Here is a 15,712-nt window from a genome sequence, read left to right as displayed (position 1 = left end):
GTAGGCAGCGAGGGGTCCCCAGTGAAATCCCACCTCCACGCCAGAGGCAGTTTAAAGCCTGAAAGCTAAGCTACAAGTTAAATCCTCAGTCTGGATTGAGAACTTGCTGAGAACTTGTCTTCCTGTTTGGCACACTTTCCTCTGATTGGTCCCCATCCTTCGACTACCTTACATATACTCACCCTTTCCTAATTGGTTTACTACACTGTGTGGCCACCTTTGAATGGTGTCTTCATTTTAACCTTTTTTTGCATACCCACAAACCAATTAGTATGCCCTTTCCACTCTGAGTCCATAAAAAAGGCCCAGACCCAGCCACACAGAGGGAACTTTCCCTCCTTTGGAGAAGGGTGCCAACATCGCCTCTCTGCAGAGAGCTGTTCAGAAGTGATTATAATTAATAGGACAATTTAAATTGGATAATTTTAAAGCATCTATATCTATAAATGTAGTTTTTTGTTGGCAAAATTCTTAAAAGGAAAACTTACCACTACCATTACAGGAGGTTTCCCCATCCATATGAAGAAACTAGACAAGTGCTGGTGTGTTTTAATTAGCTAAGCAAAACTAAGTTAAATGAACATTTAAAAATCTGCTAGCAGGCCATTCCTTAACAAACTGTTGAAATCCCTGTTGCTACATTGACTAAAAGGTCATGATTCATGGAACATCTAAGACTTGGTTCATAGAAACCTAATGAGATAGAGATGTTGGCGGTTTATGACCTGCTGACATAATGTATGAGCAACCTTTTGTAATCTAACCTATTGACCTGCATGTTTTTTCTTTGCCCCAACTCTTTCCTTACATGTACGCTCAGTCTTTCAGTTACCTGCTTTACTGGTTCAACAAAAGCCAGGAAAAACAACTTTGCAGTAATCAGAATGTTATCCAATTGTATATTGTTTACTTTATTGTAAATACTGGTGAACAGTGGTTAATAAATAATTTTATATTCCTTTATGCAAAAAAAAAAAATTCTTCTCACCCTTCAATGTCCAGTGTATCCTCATTCTTCTTGAGGGCGGTACAAGAGCTCAGGAACGGCCGCTGAACGTGAGTACAAGCTACAACCCAGGTGAGCTGGGACATGCCAGTGTAGCCGAGTAAGGCCTGGGTGGGGTGTTGCTGGCTGGAGGTCCCCTGCTTGCAAAGTGATCAAGAAGAAAAATCCCACATCACTAGCACTTGCAACTTTATTTGGGTCACAAATAAAATATAAAGGCCTATCCTTTGTTTGTGTCATAAAACAGATCCTCAAAGTAATTAAAATTCCTAGGACTTAGCCAAAACCTTGGCTGATAGAAAGTGGTATTACAACAGTTTGAATTTAGGCTCTGTGGTAGAGCTGGATGGCTGCTTATGAAATATCCAGATCCACTTTTCTCAGTAATAAAACCCCATTTTCTTTTTTTTCTTTTCTTTCTTTTGTCTTCCTAAGAAAACCCCATTTTCTTATCGCAAAGTGTCCATCTCATTTGTAGACAGGGGAAGCCAAGGGACTAAGTTTGAGCCAATTGCTTGAGGGTGGAAGTTTTATTGATCAGAGAGATTATTTAAGGGGAGGCAAAAACAGCTCGGAAACCCTTACACTCCCCCGACTTTCTCCTTCCTCTTGTCTAGAATATGGACTTTAGAGCTGGAGGTGCAGCAACCCTTTTGTGACCATGAGGCACCATTAAAGATTCAAGCCACATGCTGAGACAGAAGAAAATAAAGGCATAACTACGTGGACTTGGATGACATTTCAAGCTCTCAGATCAGCCCTTGATGGCCACTATCCCTATTTATTGACATAAAAAGTTCTCATTTTGTCAAAGCCAGTGGGATTCAGGACTCTGTTACTAATAAAATGCAATTCTTCCCTCTACCCACTACAATTTATAGGAAAGCTGAGTATAGAATTCAACTTCAAACATACAGGAAACCTGAGTACAGAATTTCAATCTCCAGCCTTGAGGTCTCACCTAGACTCTTAGTTATTCAATGGACTACTTTGCATCCATGTGTATCTCTAATAGGCTCCTCAACCTTAATGTATCCACAGCTGAACCTTTGGTATTGCGCCACCCCCATCTTGCTTCTTGTGTCTCAGTTTCCCCATCTTAGAAATTGACAACTTCATCTTTCCAGTTACTTTTTTCTTTCCTTTCTTCCTTCCCTCCCTCCCTCTCTCTCTTTCTTGAGATGTAAGTTTTGCTTTGCTACTCAGGCTGGAATGCAGTGGTGCAATCTCCACTCACTGCAACCTCTGCCTCCTGGGTTAAGTGATTCTCCTGCCTGCCTCAGCCTCCTAAGTAGCTGGGACTACAAGCGTACACCACCACGCCCAGCTAATTTTTGTGTTTTTAGTAGAGATGTGGTTTCACCATGTTGGCCAGGCTGGTCTCAAACTCTTGACCTTAAGTGATCCACCTGCCTCAGCCTCCCAAAGTGGTGGGATTACAGGCATGATCCATCATGCCCAGCCCATATTTCCAGTTTCTAGGACTACAACCAGAGAGCTACTTTTCTCCTTTGCCATGTGAAGACACATGTAAAAGGCTGTGAACAAGGATGCACACTCTTACCAGTCACCAAACTGCTGGTGCCTTGATCTTAGGTTTCCCAGTCCACAGAGTGCAAGAAAAGAAATTTTAGTTTATTTATGACTCAGTCTTGGTTTATTTATCATAGCTGTCTGGACAGACTAAAACACACATATAAACAACTTTGTTTTCTGCCTTAACAAATCAGATATTTAAATATATGATCCTGATTCTTCCCATAATGTGTCACTTGTAACTTCAGTAATATAATTTCAGATTATTAAAAAAGCTTTTTGTGCTGAGTGCAGTGGCTCACACATATAATCCCAGCACTTTGGGAGGCTGAGGCAGGTGGAACACCTGAGGTCGGGAGTTCAGGACCAGCCTGACCAATATGGCGAAATCTTGTCTTGCTAAAAAATGGTGGTGCATTCCTGTAATTCCAGCTACTTGGGAAGCTGAGGCTGGAGAATCGCTTGAACCCAGGAGGTGGAGGCTGCGGTGAGCCAAGATGGGGCCACCGCACTCCAGCCTAGGCCACAAGAGTGAAAATGTCTCAAATAAATAATAAAATAAAAAATATACAGCTTTTTGTTCAATCTCATTTTACAACTGCATTACTGAGCTGTCTAAAATCCATTAAGCCAGCATTTTAGATGCCTGATTGTATTAGTCGGGGTTCCCCAGAGAGACAGAACCAATCGGGGGCATTTATTATGGGAATTGGCTCATGCAATTATGTAGCCTGAGAAATCCCACGACAGGCCAACTGCAAGCTGGAGACTCTCAGATTCTGGCAGTGTGGTTCAGTCAAAGTGGGAGAGCCTCAGAACCAAGCTGATGGCATAACTCGGTCCAAACACCAAAGGCCTGAGAACCTCATGGCCACTGGTAAACATCTCAAAGACCAAAGGCCACAAAGCCTGGAGTTGTGATATTGAAGAGCAAGAGAAGAGTGTTCCAGAGAGAGGGAGGGAATTCACCCTTCCTCGCTTTTTGCTCTGTTGGGCCCACAGCTGATTAGGTACCCAAAGATACTGAGGGCAGAACTCTTCCTCAGTCCACTGACTCAGGAGTTGAACCAAGAGTTGGAGTTGGCAGTGAGCTATGATCCTGCCATTGCACTCCAGCCTAGGCAACAGAGTGAGATCCTGTCAAAAAAAAAAAAAAAAGAGGTGGGGGGCAGGCACAGTGACTCATGCCTGTAATCTCAGCACTTTGGGAGGCCAAGTCTCCTCTGCAGATAGCCACAGAGACACATTCAGAAATAATGCTCCATCAGCTGTCTAGTATTCCTTAACCCAGTCAAGTTGATACCTAAAATTAACCATCACATTCATTTACTTCCTGAATCCCCTATCCTAACTCTCCAGTATGGTTTGAGGATTCCTGGGATCGGTGGGAGGACAGGGTCTCTGACATACAGTTTTGTTTTGCCTTTGTTTGAGATGGAGTTTTGCTCTTTCACCCGGGCTGGAGTGAAGTGGCATGATCTCAGTTCACTGCAACCTCCACCCCCAACGCCCCGCTGGGTTTCAGTGATTCTCCTGTCTCAGCCTCCTGAGTGGCCAGGAGGATAGGTTCCTGCCACTGCTAATTTTTGGATTTTTAGTATAGATGGGTTTTGCCCTATTGACCAGGCTGGTCTTGAACAACTAACCTCAGGTGATCCACCTGCCTTGGCCTCCCAAACTGCTGAGATTACTGTGCCTGGTTTTTGTTTTGTTTTTTTGACAGGGACTCACTCTGTTGTCTAGGCTGGAGTACAATGGCAGGATCATAGCTCACTGCAAACTCCAACTCCTGGTTCAAGCAATCCTCCAATCCAGTCTCCTGAGTAGCAGGGACTACAGGTGTGCACCACTACACCTAATTTTTTTTTTTTTTTTTTGGAGAGACAAGGTCTCACTTAGTTTGCCCGAACTGATCTATTTTTAAGGAGTGTGCAAAGTTAATAATCTTGTTTTCACGTTAATAATAAAACACAGTTTGTTGTTTTTAACCTCAGTCTGTCACTAGGATAAAGTTTTCTTGAGCTTATATACTCTATGATATCCCAACAGATCAAACATAAAGGCAGATATGATAATCCAGTCATGTTCTTTTAAGCAAGATATTAGATTTGGAAAAAGTTAATCAATGCCACACTTCTGAATAGAATTTATTTTGCTCTGGATGCCATACTCATATTTTCATAAACATTCTACTTATATTAACCTGTAATTGGCTTATTCATGCTATTTTGATATAAATTAATAAATACATTAAAACATTTCTTAGTTTCGATCTCAAATGCCATATATACCAACAAATATTTACCAAAATAAACAAAAGCTATTTGGAATCCTCCATCATTTCTAAGTGTTTAAAGACATCATGAGACCAGAAAGTTTGAAGTCACTGGAGCCCCCACTGAACTGGAACGCTCAGGTAGATCTGGTCCAGTACTGCCCCGCTCCACCAGGACCTCAAATCTCAACCACACTCGAGGACAGAGTACTGACTCTTTGTTTACTGCAGGGGCACCTGACCCAACCACACCCACATGTCCATGTTCTTCATTCATCTTCATCCCATGTCCAGGCCTGTGGGTGTGTGCTCTGGAGATCCTGGGGCTGGGTGGAGATGAGCCATCGTCTCCTGGGACCCCTCAGCTGTTACGGTGGGACTCAGCCACCCTCACAACCTTGGTCCCTCCCAGCTCTCTGGTTCCACTTCCTTTGTCTCTGACCTGCATATCTGGTTCCCTCTCCCCTCCGGTGGTCGTGTGGATTCCTCTCTTCTCTCACATCCTGGCGAACACTGTTGGCTTCATTCCAAGTCCATGGCATCTGGTGCCAACTGGCATACTGGGCTCAATGTCGTCACCCTGATGCTAAACAGCAGGTTCGCTGCCAATCAGCTTCTCACACTTTCTTCCTGGCTGGGAGCTATGTAACAACTAGTTCCCTACGCCTGGATCCCATCCCACAGTAACAAGCAAATGAACTGCTAAAGCCACAGCCTAGTCAGGAGGTGAACAGGGGCTGAGGTCTGGACGGGGTGTGAAACAGGCAGCTGGAAGACGTCCTCTTATGTGACCAGAGCGGGGAGGGCGTGTCTTCCACCAGGGGTGTTGTGCAGTGGCTGCTGAGATGGCCAGGGCTTGTCTACATGGCTGTGAGACCAGGGAATTGATCCTGTGGGTTGTGGTGGGTCACTGCCCTGTGAAGTGTCAGGCCCTCTTCAGGCACCGTGACCCCATCGGCTCCTGTGAGTGCGGGGCAGATGGAGATGGGGCTGTCATCAGATCCTAACCTGAAGAAGGGCCTCATAGGCACAGAAAAGATTGAACGGGGGCATGTGTAGATGTGTGATCTGTCCCTCATGTTGTAGAAGGAGACGTCTCCAGCTTCATAGTCCAGGAAGACGCCCACCCGGCAAAGGGACTCCTTCAAAGGGAGAATCCTCTCAGGGGACGACAGGGCCCGGTACTGGTTGCCAAACATCTCCAAGGTCCAGAAGCCATTCTGAGGAAGCAGCGGGAACTCCCCTTTCCTCTCAACACTGTCTCTACACACCCCTACAGTCCACTCAAGTACGTTTTCCACCTCCACCTCCCAGTAATGTTTCCCGGAGGCAAAGCTCTCCCGGCCCAGGACACAGGGCTGACTGTCGAATCTCTCTGGGTTGTCTGGCACACTCTGCCTGTATGGGCCACGCCTCACACTTCTCCGGTCCTCTGACAGGAAGAGCTCGGGATGAGCGGTGTCTGGGTCCAGGACCACATCGGCTGCAGAGGAAGTCTCAGGTTTAGGCCTGGGGTCTCAGGAACCCTGGGGATTGTGTGGTTCCTGATCCCCAGACAGGTCTCAGATATCTGCAGGGGGAATCCCTATGTACTGGCCACTTCCATGAATGGCCCCAGATTCCAGGCAGCTCACACACTGAGATTCACTGAAGCTATACTTCTATCTCTTCAGAGACAGAAGCAACGTCCTCAGGTTGAGAAGAATTGGAGCTCTAAGAAATCCAGAATGTTTGGCAAATGAGGCAAAATTAATCATTCTTACTTTCTCTCAGCATTCGAAGATGTGTTCCCTTTTCTATTGAAGACATATGATTTCTGGCCAGGTGTGGTGGCGCATGCTTGTGATCTCAGAACTTTGGAGGTTGAGGTGGGTGAATCACTTGAGGTCAGGAGTTCGAGACCAGCCTGGACAACATGGTGAAACCCCTTCTCTACGCAAATACAAAAATTAGCCGGGCATGGTGCTGCATGCCTGTAATCTTAGCTACTCAGGAGGTGGAGGCACGACGACTATTTAAACCTGGGAGTCAGAGGTTGCAGTGAGCCCCAGATCGTACCACTGCACTCCAGCCTGGATGACAGAGAGCAACTGTCTCCAAAAAGAAAAACAAAACAAAACAAAATGTAGACATATGATCCTTGGGACTTTCTTTAATTAGAAACTTTCCAGCTTGGCTCAAACCAGCACAGAAGCTTTATGTCCCACTCCTCCTCTCCTCAATCCATCAACTAAGGTGAGTCTTTCCCTTCACAGTGACCTCAACGGTACTTCATTGGTACTATGTGTTCCTTTTACCAGACCACAACTGACTTAAATGACTGACAAGGGCACCCTTCAAAAAATAAAGAGGGAGAATACATGTCCCCAAAAGAAAACCTGCTGCCTGCGGTCTGTCGGCAAAGGTCGGGAGAAACTACTTCCATCCAGTTTTGCTTCGACAACATGGCTCTGCAGTCTACAGGAATCACTTCTGTTGGTGCAAGAAATGCTCCAGACTCCAGGAATTCTGCAGGCCTCTCCCATCTGCATTTATTCTTACTTACCCAGTCTACCTTTCTACGGTGTTAAAATGATTTCCTCCATTCCCCAAGTTAGTATGTCTGCTTGTGACAATTTGCTATTTTGTCCCAAGTCGACAGTGGCAATTTTGAAATTCACCTAAAGAGGAAAGGTCCCTGTGCCATGGTATCTGGTAAAGCTGGGACTCTGTGGTACTTACGGCTGGAGGGGCTGAATCACAAGACGGGAAGTGCGCACTGGGAGCGGGCAACTGGCTTCCGCGCTCTCCCACTCACCTGTGGCTCCTCCTCCCCTGGCAGGCTAGACACAGAGCGTCAGTGCTCTCTTAGAAGCAGAAAGGCATTTCTGGCCACCAATTGGTACACCCTTGTGTCAGGCTTACTGTGTCATAAGAACCCTCGAGGCCTCTTCCCGACATGGGTTTTCAACTTTGCACAGTCTACACCATCCCCAGGATATAAAGTGCTAAGACAAAAGAATTGTCTTTTTTCAAATTGATCCAGGATCGAAGAGCAACAACTACTGAAACGTAACTCTTAGGAAGGCTATTATATATGGAAAACCTCTGGCAATCACACATTAAATTATTCCACAAGAGAACGGATCCTGAGATGTAAACCATAGGGTTGAGTGAGAGCTGCTGGGATTCCCTGACAGAAGAGCCGTGATGCATCACTGCTGGGGCCCTGCTGGAGATCTGACCCCAGTTACCTGCTGCCCCCGCCCAGCCCTGGGCCCCCTGCTCTTCTCCTCTAAGGAGTCCTGTTAGCTGGCTAGTGGGGAGACAGCTGAGGTCTGAGGGAACATCAGAGGCACTCACCAGCATGTAAGAATGCTCTTCTCCATCCTGCAAGGGACAGACAGGTGAATGTCATGAGATGCTGCTCACTGAGCAGAACACAAATTGTACACCCAGTAGTTCAGGAAAGGCTAAACTTACTCAGTTCTTCTTGAAGTTGCTCTGAAAAAAAAAAAAAAAAAAGGAAAACAAACAGAAGCAAAATGATGTCTTCAACAGAAGAACTAAAAAAGCAGGAACCCTCCTTTCTATGAACAGCAATATCTCCCTTCCCTCATACCTAGGACACTATCAGAAACCAGAAATGACACACGATCAGGTGGCTGGGTACTATCAGTGCCTTGTTAGACTTGCTTTTGCTCAACCATTTAGTACTTCATGTAGCCAGGTGAATGAACGCAGTGCGGGCAGAAGGAAAGAACACAAGCTCTCAAGACTCATTCTGAGGATGTGAGTTCCAAGCCCTTGCTGCTGCTGCTGTGCATTTCCTCTCTCTTCCCTACGATGGTACCTGGGAGGGTTGTGTCCTTTCTATAATGCTGAACTGTCCTCATACTCTTTTATTTATTTATTTATTTTTCATTAAACAGGGTCTTACTTTACTGTTCAGGTTGGTCTCAAACTTCGGGGCTCAAGTGATCCGCCTGCCTCAGCCTCCCACAGTGCTGGGATACAAGCCATGAGTCACCATACCCAGCCTCTTTTACCTTTCCTTTGAAGTTCTTTCTCTTTTTCCACACGTTCTTTCTCCAGGTCCTTTACAGCAATTTCTCTCATTTCCCGTTCAAACTCCTTTTCCCCTGACAGCATCTTTTTTTCCGTTTGGAGTCTGTTGATCCAGTAGATACATACGGCAATGGGTATCATCAGAATAAGCACAATGACAGGCAGGGCCACCACACAGGGAGACGCACTGGGCATGAAGGATTCTGAAAAGGCAGCCAGAAATGTCCACTTAGTTTGAAGACAACATCTGGGCCGAGATGCCCCTAGGAGCGCATCTCAAGAGCTCCTCAGCTACCTGTTGTGTTTGTTTCTCCCTCAGAAAACTCAGACGGTGAAAGAGATGCTGGCTCACTGCTGGCCGACACCTCAGTGGCTTCCAGGCCAGGGCCCAGCAAAGCAGAAACATCTGGAGTCAGCACGGGAAGGACCCGGTGTGTGAAGCTGACCCGCCGTGCTGAGTCAGCACAGCCACCACCCCGCCTCAAGCCACCATCACTCACGCCTGGAATACTGCAGTGCCCTCCTTGTTCTGCCCTTACCATCGGCAGTCTGTCCTCTGCAGAGCAGCCCAAGTGAGACCATGTTAATTATTTGCTCAAAACCTTCCAGTGCTTCCCATCTCACTCACTCTAAGAGTCAAAGTCTGTTTGTGGCTTATGATGCCATATAAAATGTGTTTTCATTCCCTCTGTGAATTCATCTCCTGTCACTTCCTGCACTCACTCACTCCATTTCAGCCACACCAGCATCACGTCCTGGGGGTCCTGGCAACTGCCAGAGATGCTCCTTCCACAGGCCCTTTGCATCTGCTCTTCCTGTAGCTGGGCTGCTCAGTCCTTAAGCGTCTGACGGTTCCTTGCCATTGGATGGGATGAATCCATTCCCATCTTCACAGTGATGCCTTCCCTGACCCTTCTGTTCATAACTGCAATGTCTCAGGCCCCTGCCTCTTTATTCCCTCCTTGCTCAATGTTTCCTATAGATGTTCATCACCATCTGATAGAATACATAGTTAATTAATTATTTAATCACTTTTTTGCTCAGGCTGGGGAAGGACATCTTCATATAATTTGTTCATGAGGGAAGACATCTTCATATAATTTATTCAATAATTTACTCTCAGTTTCTAGAACAGTGTCTTGAACATACGATATGTTTCTTGAGCATTTGCTGAATGAATTATGAGTGTGTGTCAATAAGGAATTTCCCCAGCTCTGTCCTTCGGAAAATTACTTGGGTAGGTAAGGATGGCTGCAGCATACAGGAACACTAAGTATAGAGTCACCTATCCACACCACTCTCCCTGTGTTATGGTTGTTTTCAGTGTTTAAAAATTGCTGGCCAGGCAGAGTGGCTCAATGCCTGTAATCCCAGCACTTTGGGAGGCTGAGGTGGGTGGATCACTTGAGGTCAGGAGTTCAAGACCAGCCTGGCCAATAAGGGGAGATCCCGTTCTACTAAAAATACAAAAATTAGCTGGGTGGGTGGCATGTGCCTGTAGTTCTAACTACTTAGGAGGCTGAAGTATGAGAATCACTTGAACCCGGGAGGCAGAGGCTGCAGTGAGTCAAGACGGCACCACTGCATGTCACCCTGGGTGGCAGAGCAAGACCCTGTCCTAAAAAAAAAAAATTTGCTGCAGCATGAGGACCTTAATAGAAAAAAAAAAAGACCAGGTTGACCCTCAGAGAAGAGGCTCCTACTCCTGTGTGTTGGGACTCTTTGATTCTCCCTCTGTGGCAAGGGGAGAGGCCTCAGGTCAGCTGAGGTCCAAGACCATGCCACCCACACTGCTGCCCCACACCCGCTCTGGGCTCCATCTGTGTGCTGAGGATCCCCCATGTACTCGATTAGGCTCAAAGGTCAGAGAACTCACCTGGAATAAAAATGACACTTTCTTTCTTCTGGCCAAGCAGGGTGTTGTTGACAGAGCAGGACATGTTCCTCACGGACCTGTCTCTGATGATCACAGCTGTGGTGACCATGAAGAGGCCGTCTGCGTCAGGGGTGGAGTCCTCCTTCAGGGCAGGCATGACCTCACCAGAGGGGTCCCTCCACACCGTGAGGGGCTTCGGGTACCACCCTCTGGATATGCACTCCAGCAGGACGCCCCCATCCTCGTGGCCCCTCATTTCAACCAGGGGCTCAGAGCCCAGTCCTGGGGAAGAGATACTCCGGCTCAGCCAAGAGGCAGTGGGGTGTCAGTACCTACTGCCTCTCTTCTGTGAAGGGAGAAAGCAAAGGAAAAAAAGACAGAGGTAGGAAGCAAGAAAGAGGAAGGAGGGAAAAAAGGGTGCGGGTAAGGAACAAAGAACCCTGATGTGGGAGAACACCAGGAGACCAGCGGGCCACATGAACTGTGAGCTCTCTAAGAGGAAAGGATCACACTGCACCCTTTTCTTTGTGGTCCACCTACAGGCCCCATCAAAGCACCAAGCATCTGTTTGCTATAAATGCTTGCTCAATTTATCCTGCCAGACTAACTTTCTCACTTCAAGGCGGGTATGTCGAGTTCAACTTGAAACAGACAGGTTGTGGATTTCACTTTCTGCTCCTGAGATGACTTCTCAGTAGACCTCAGCTTCCAGAAGCTCTAGAATAACAACAAGAAGGACAAAAATCTGCCAGGCGGGCAGAATCCTAAGAAACCTTTTGACCAAAGACAATGACCCTTCTGTCTAGTTCAGAACTTCACATAACCACTGCTCTCTACCACGCGTAGGAGGTGATGGTTTTTAGGAGCTTCAACATGCTGCTCCACAAAGCCACCTCTAATCCTAACTCACACTGTTTACGTCCCAGAGGCTCCATCTGTAAGGCAATGCCTCTTTAGTTTTCCTTTTGCTTTTTTAGAGACAGGGTTTAACTCTTGTCCAGGCTGGAGTACAGTGGCAAAATCATCACTGTGCCCTGTACTCCTGGGTTCAAGAGATCCTCCCACTTCAGCCTCCCAACGAGCTAGGATTACAGGCATGTTCCACCATGCTTGGCTACTACCATTTTATTTTTCTGTAGAGACAAAGCCTCACTATGTTGCCCAGGCAGGGCAATTTTCTTACGGTACTTTGAGAACATCAATTTATTAGAAAGATCTGGATGATCCAGGGATTAAGATAATCACCATACCACATTTTCAGTATCAGAGATCATCACCAAAAATCCTAAGAATCTAGACTCACCCTAACTACAATAACTACAATCCGTCTTTAAATGAATTTTCAATAAAAGTGAATACCAGGTAAGAAAGAGCTACAAATGCATGGTCCTGGGATACCTTTCAGCCGTGTGTGATCATCCAAACAACTTCTGAGTAATTCCTTTGTAAAGTCTCCCAACGAATTTTACCAAAGACAGGAAATTAAACCAGTAACAAGTCTAGTGCTTTGGTTCAATTTAATTAAAAAAAAATTTTTTTTTTACACAGTCTCACTGTATCACCTGGGCTGGCATCCAGAGGCATGATCATGGCTCACTGCTTCCTTGACTTCTGAGGCTCAGGTGTTCCTCCCACCTCAGCCTCCCAGGTAGCTGGAACTACAGGCATGCACCACCATGCCCAGCTATTTTTGTTTTTGTTTTTTTTTTGTATTTTTCTACAGAGACTGGGTTTTGCCATGTTGCCCAAGGCTTACTTTATTTTTTTATTTTTATTTTTGAGACAGAGTCTTGCTCTGTCACCCAGGCTGGAGTGAAGTGGTGAGATCTCAGCTCCCTACAACCTCTACCTTCTAAGTTCAAGCAATTCTTGTGCCTCAGCCTCCCAAGAAGCTGGGATTACAGGCACACTCCACTAAACCTGGCTAATGTTTTTATATTTTCAGCAGAGATGGGGTTGCACCATGTTGGCCAGGTTGGTCTCAAGTAATCCACCTGCCTCTATCTCCCAAAGTGCTTGTATTACAGGTGAGCCACTGTTCCTGGCCCAAATATACCTTTTAAAGCATAATACACTAACCCCAAGACTGATGTAATCACTTAACGTCACTTTAACAAACTGCTAGAAATTACATTTTAAATGCATTTTTATGTTGAAGCCTTCCCTATTACCTCCCAGCAAAATTCTTAGTCTTTGGCTATGGAGTTAGCAGGAATTATATATAATTTTGCTTCTGTAGTTAGTCTTGCTTTAATAAAACCATCTGTTTACAAATAACTCTCTCTCTCTGCAATCAGCATTTTGAGAAAGAAGTCAAGATTAGTATTTATCAAGAAATAAGATTTGATATGTCGTAGTTCTCTGGGCAATCATTTATTCCAGTTGTCTTGGAACAATTATCGAGTGTCTCCTCTAACTCTCAGAAGTGAAACCTGGAAGGTTGCAGTGAGACAAGATGGTGCCAGCTGGGGTGAAACAGAACAAGACTCCGTCTCAAAAAAAGGGCATGGTTCAACGCTAAGGCAGGCTTAAACTTCTCTTCCGAGATTCACCATTTTCCCCTGCTCATGGCCTCAGCGGAATTCTATGTGTGCTTCTCAAGAAGAGAAGCCCACGGCTTAAAAGGGCAAATCCGGGCCGGGCGCGGTGGCTCAAGCCTGTAATCCCAGCACTTTGGGAGGCCGAGGCGGGTGGATCACAAGGTCAAGAGATCGAGACCAGCCTGGTCAACATGGTGAAACCCCGTCTCTACTAAAAATACAAAAAATTAGCTGGGCATGGTGGTGCGTGCCTGTAATCCCAGCTACTCAGGAGGCTGAGGCAGGAGAATTGCCTGAACCCAGGAGGCGGAGGTTGCGGTGAGCCGAGATCGTGCCATTGCACTCCAGCCTGGGTTAACAAGAGCGAAACTCTGTCTCAAAAAAAAAAAAAAAAAAAAAAAAGGGCAAATCCACCCGTGCAGCCCTTGTGCAGAAGGATTTTTCCCTGGAATTTCCTTTCCACAGAGAGAGGGTCCCTGTGGAATCTCCCTGTGGAAAGGGGATTCCAGGCAAAAATCTGCTAATCTGTTATGGGCCTGAAATTAAGGAAGAAACTCTCCCCAAGAGTCACACTGTGCTAGAGTAACAAAGCAAAAGGAAGTGACGCACCTGCCACCATGAGGCGCAGGATGGCTTCATCGGAGGACCTGCCTTCTTGGAAGTAACAGCGGTAGGTGCCGTTCTCCTGGGCTGTGACGTTGTGTATGACCAGGGCCACGCTGCCCCTGCTGATGTCCTTGCTCACAAAGGTGGTTCTTCCTCGGTACTCCTCCATCTGCTCCTCTGTTCTGTGTCTCCCACCCTTATACACGAACACTGCCGGGGAGAAGTGAGACCGGAACCACCGCACCTCCATGTCCTCAGCATTTTTCTCAGGGGACAGATGGCAGCGTAACATCGTGTTTTCTCCCACCATGGCCAAGATGGGGTCAGTGGGCCCCACCACAGTCAACTGGGCTGTTCAGCAAAAGGGTAGAATCACACAAGGACGGCAGTCACTACATCTCTAAGGCAGGAAAGGAAGAAGATAGTCCAGGGACAAATATGTTCTCTCCATAGCTGTGGCTAGTCAACAACACCCCTGGGAGCAGTAACTATGAAAAGTGCTTCTGCTTCACCAAGGAAACACTGGGGAGCCCGCCCTGAGCACCCTCTGTCCACCCTGTGCCCCTGAGGACATTTTCCTCCATTCCCCAATCTAGCGATGTGCCTGACTATAGTGTAAACTTGAGCTATCAATAGGGCACCTATCCACTAGCTGGTTCCAGCTGAAAGGAGCTGTGAGTGTAAAACACACACAGGATTATGAAGATCTAAAGTTTCAACATGTTGACTATCTCGTTGGTAAAATGGTGTATTAAGCATTTACATATTCATATTTGATTATTTGGGACGAAACAGATATAGTATACAAATTTATTTCATGTTTTTTACTTCTTAAAAAGTAAAATGTAATTTTTTTGAAAATGTGCTACTGTACACGCACTTGACCTTTGTGCCTGGCTGTATTTCTTTCGGACAGGGCTGGTAAATTCAGTGGGCATGCTCAGAATGAAAGGCTGAGTCAACGATCCCACAGTCCTTTCCCTTTGCAGACTGCAGTGTTGACGCTCCTTTCCCACAGGTGACAGCAGCACGCGGCACACATTCCTACCTGAGACCAGTGCACGCAGGCTGAGGAGGAGGAGCAGGAGGGAGGCTGGCAGGGAGAAGGGCAGGGCAGCAGCAGGTTCCATGAGCACCGGGGCAGGCAGGGACCCGAGGCCTAGGGTTACAGGGAGGAGAATCAGCCTAGGAGTCTTGGCCCCTCGGTGCTGGTCGGACCCAACCTCTCCTGTCACTCAAGTAGGTCTCATCAGCCCCCAACGTCAGCGAGTCCCCTGCATGTGAAGGCTCAGGTACCTCCCGAGAGAGGGTTCCCTAAACATTCCACGGAATAAGCAATCAGGGCCAAGATGGAGCGGGCCGCTTCCCGCCCTCCTCCACTCACTTCTCCGGCCAGCGTCCGCTTTCTTCAGTGGTCGCTGGAATCTTCCGCACCCTCCTCCCTTCCCTTCCCGCTCCCCGCACCCAGGCCGGGCCACGGGAGGTAAAGCCAGGCCAGCCCGCGCCTCCCCGCCGTGGCCTCCCTCTCCCAGGCCCCGCGCTCGCGTCCACAGCGGAGGCCGCTCCCCCCACCGCCCCGCCCCGGAGCTGCGGCGCCTCCCCTCCCCTCCGCACCTTGTCGAATTAACGTGGCGTCTTCTTTTCTCCTCTGGTCCTCAAATGACGATTCTCCAGCCGTCCTTCTTCTCTCCAACCTGCCCAGGGGCACGGGCACTACTAGACACAAACCATCTCCAAAGAGAGAGAAACTCTCCTCTCTTTCCCCTAAGTCGCCATGTCTGCAGCTGCGGGTCCGCTGGTCCCTCCCGAGTTCCCTAAATAGTTTC

At 47.1% G+C, this 15,712-nt stretch overlaps 1 protein-coding gene across 3 annotated transcripts in view; it reads right to left on the bottom strand.

Annotated features, from left to right (window-relative positions):
• The window catches only part of LOC101046510 (butyrophilin subfamily 2 member A1), a 26,622-nt gene extending 10,910 nt beyond the window's left edge, over window positions 1-15,712 (bottom strand). Inside the window, exons 1-8 of one of the 3 annotated variants that reach the window (XR_012517468.1) lie at window positions 15,501-15,711; window positions 14,935-15,045; window positions 13,890-14,237; window positions 10,741-11,022; window positions 8,846-9,067; window positions 8,280-8,300; window positions 8,160-8,186; window positions 989-1,146 (exon numbers count right to left, since the gene is read on the bottom strand). Coding sequence is in view for 1 of the 3 variants with exons in the window: in XM_039462621.2 (XP_039318555.1) it covers window positions 5,678-6,300; window positions 8,160-8,186; window positions 8,280-8,300; window positions 8,846-9,067; window positions 10,741-11,022; window positions 13,890-14,237; window positions 14,935-15,016 (1,605 nt within the window). In the remaining 2 variants the exon portion in view is untranslated. Of the gene's footprint in view, window positions 1-988; window positions 1,147-4,664; window positions 6,301-8,159; window positions 8,187-8,279; window positions 8,301-8,845; window positions 9,068-10,740; window positions 11,023-13,889; window positions 14,238-14,934; window positions 15,046-15,500 lie in introns of those variants that run through there. The other 2 variants (XR_012517469.1, XM_039462621.2) reach the window with 2 other exon arrangements.

The sequence above is a fragment of the Saimiri boliviensis genome, chromosome 4 (genome assembly GCF_048565385.1).
Source record: "Saimiri boliviensis isolate mSaiBol1 chromosome 4, mSaiBol1.pri, whole genome shotgun sequence".
Lineage (NCBI taxonomy): Eukaryota > Metazoa > Chordata > Mammalia > Primates > Cebidae > Saimiri > Saimiri boliviensis.
The sequence above is the reverse complement of the archived record's forward strand: the minus strand, read 5'-3'. Positions and strand labels throughout refer to the sequence as shown.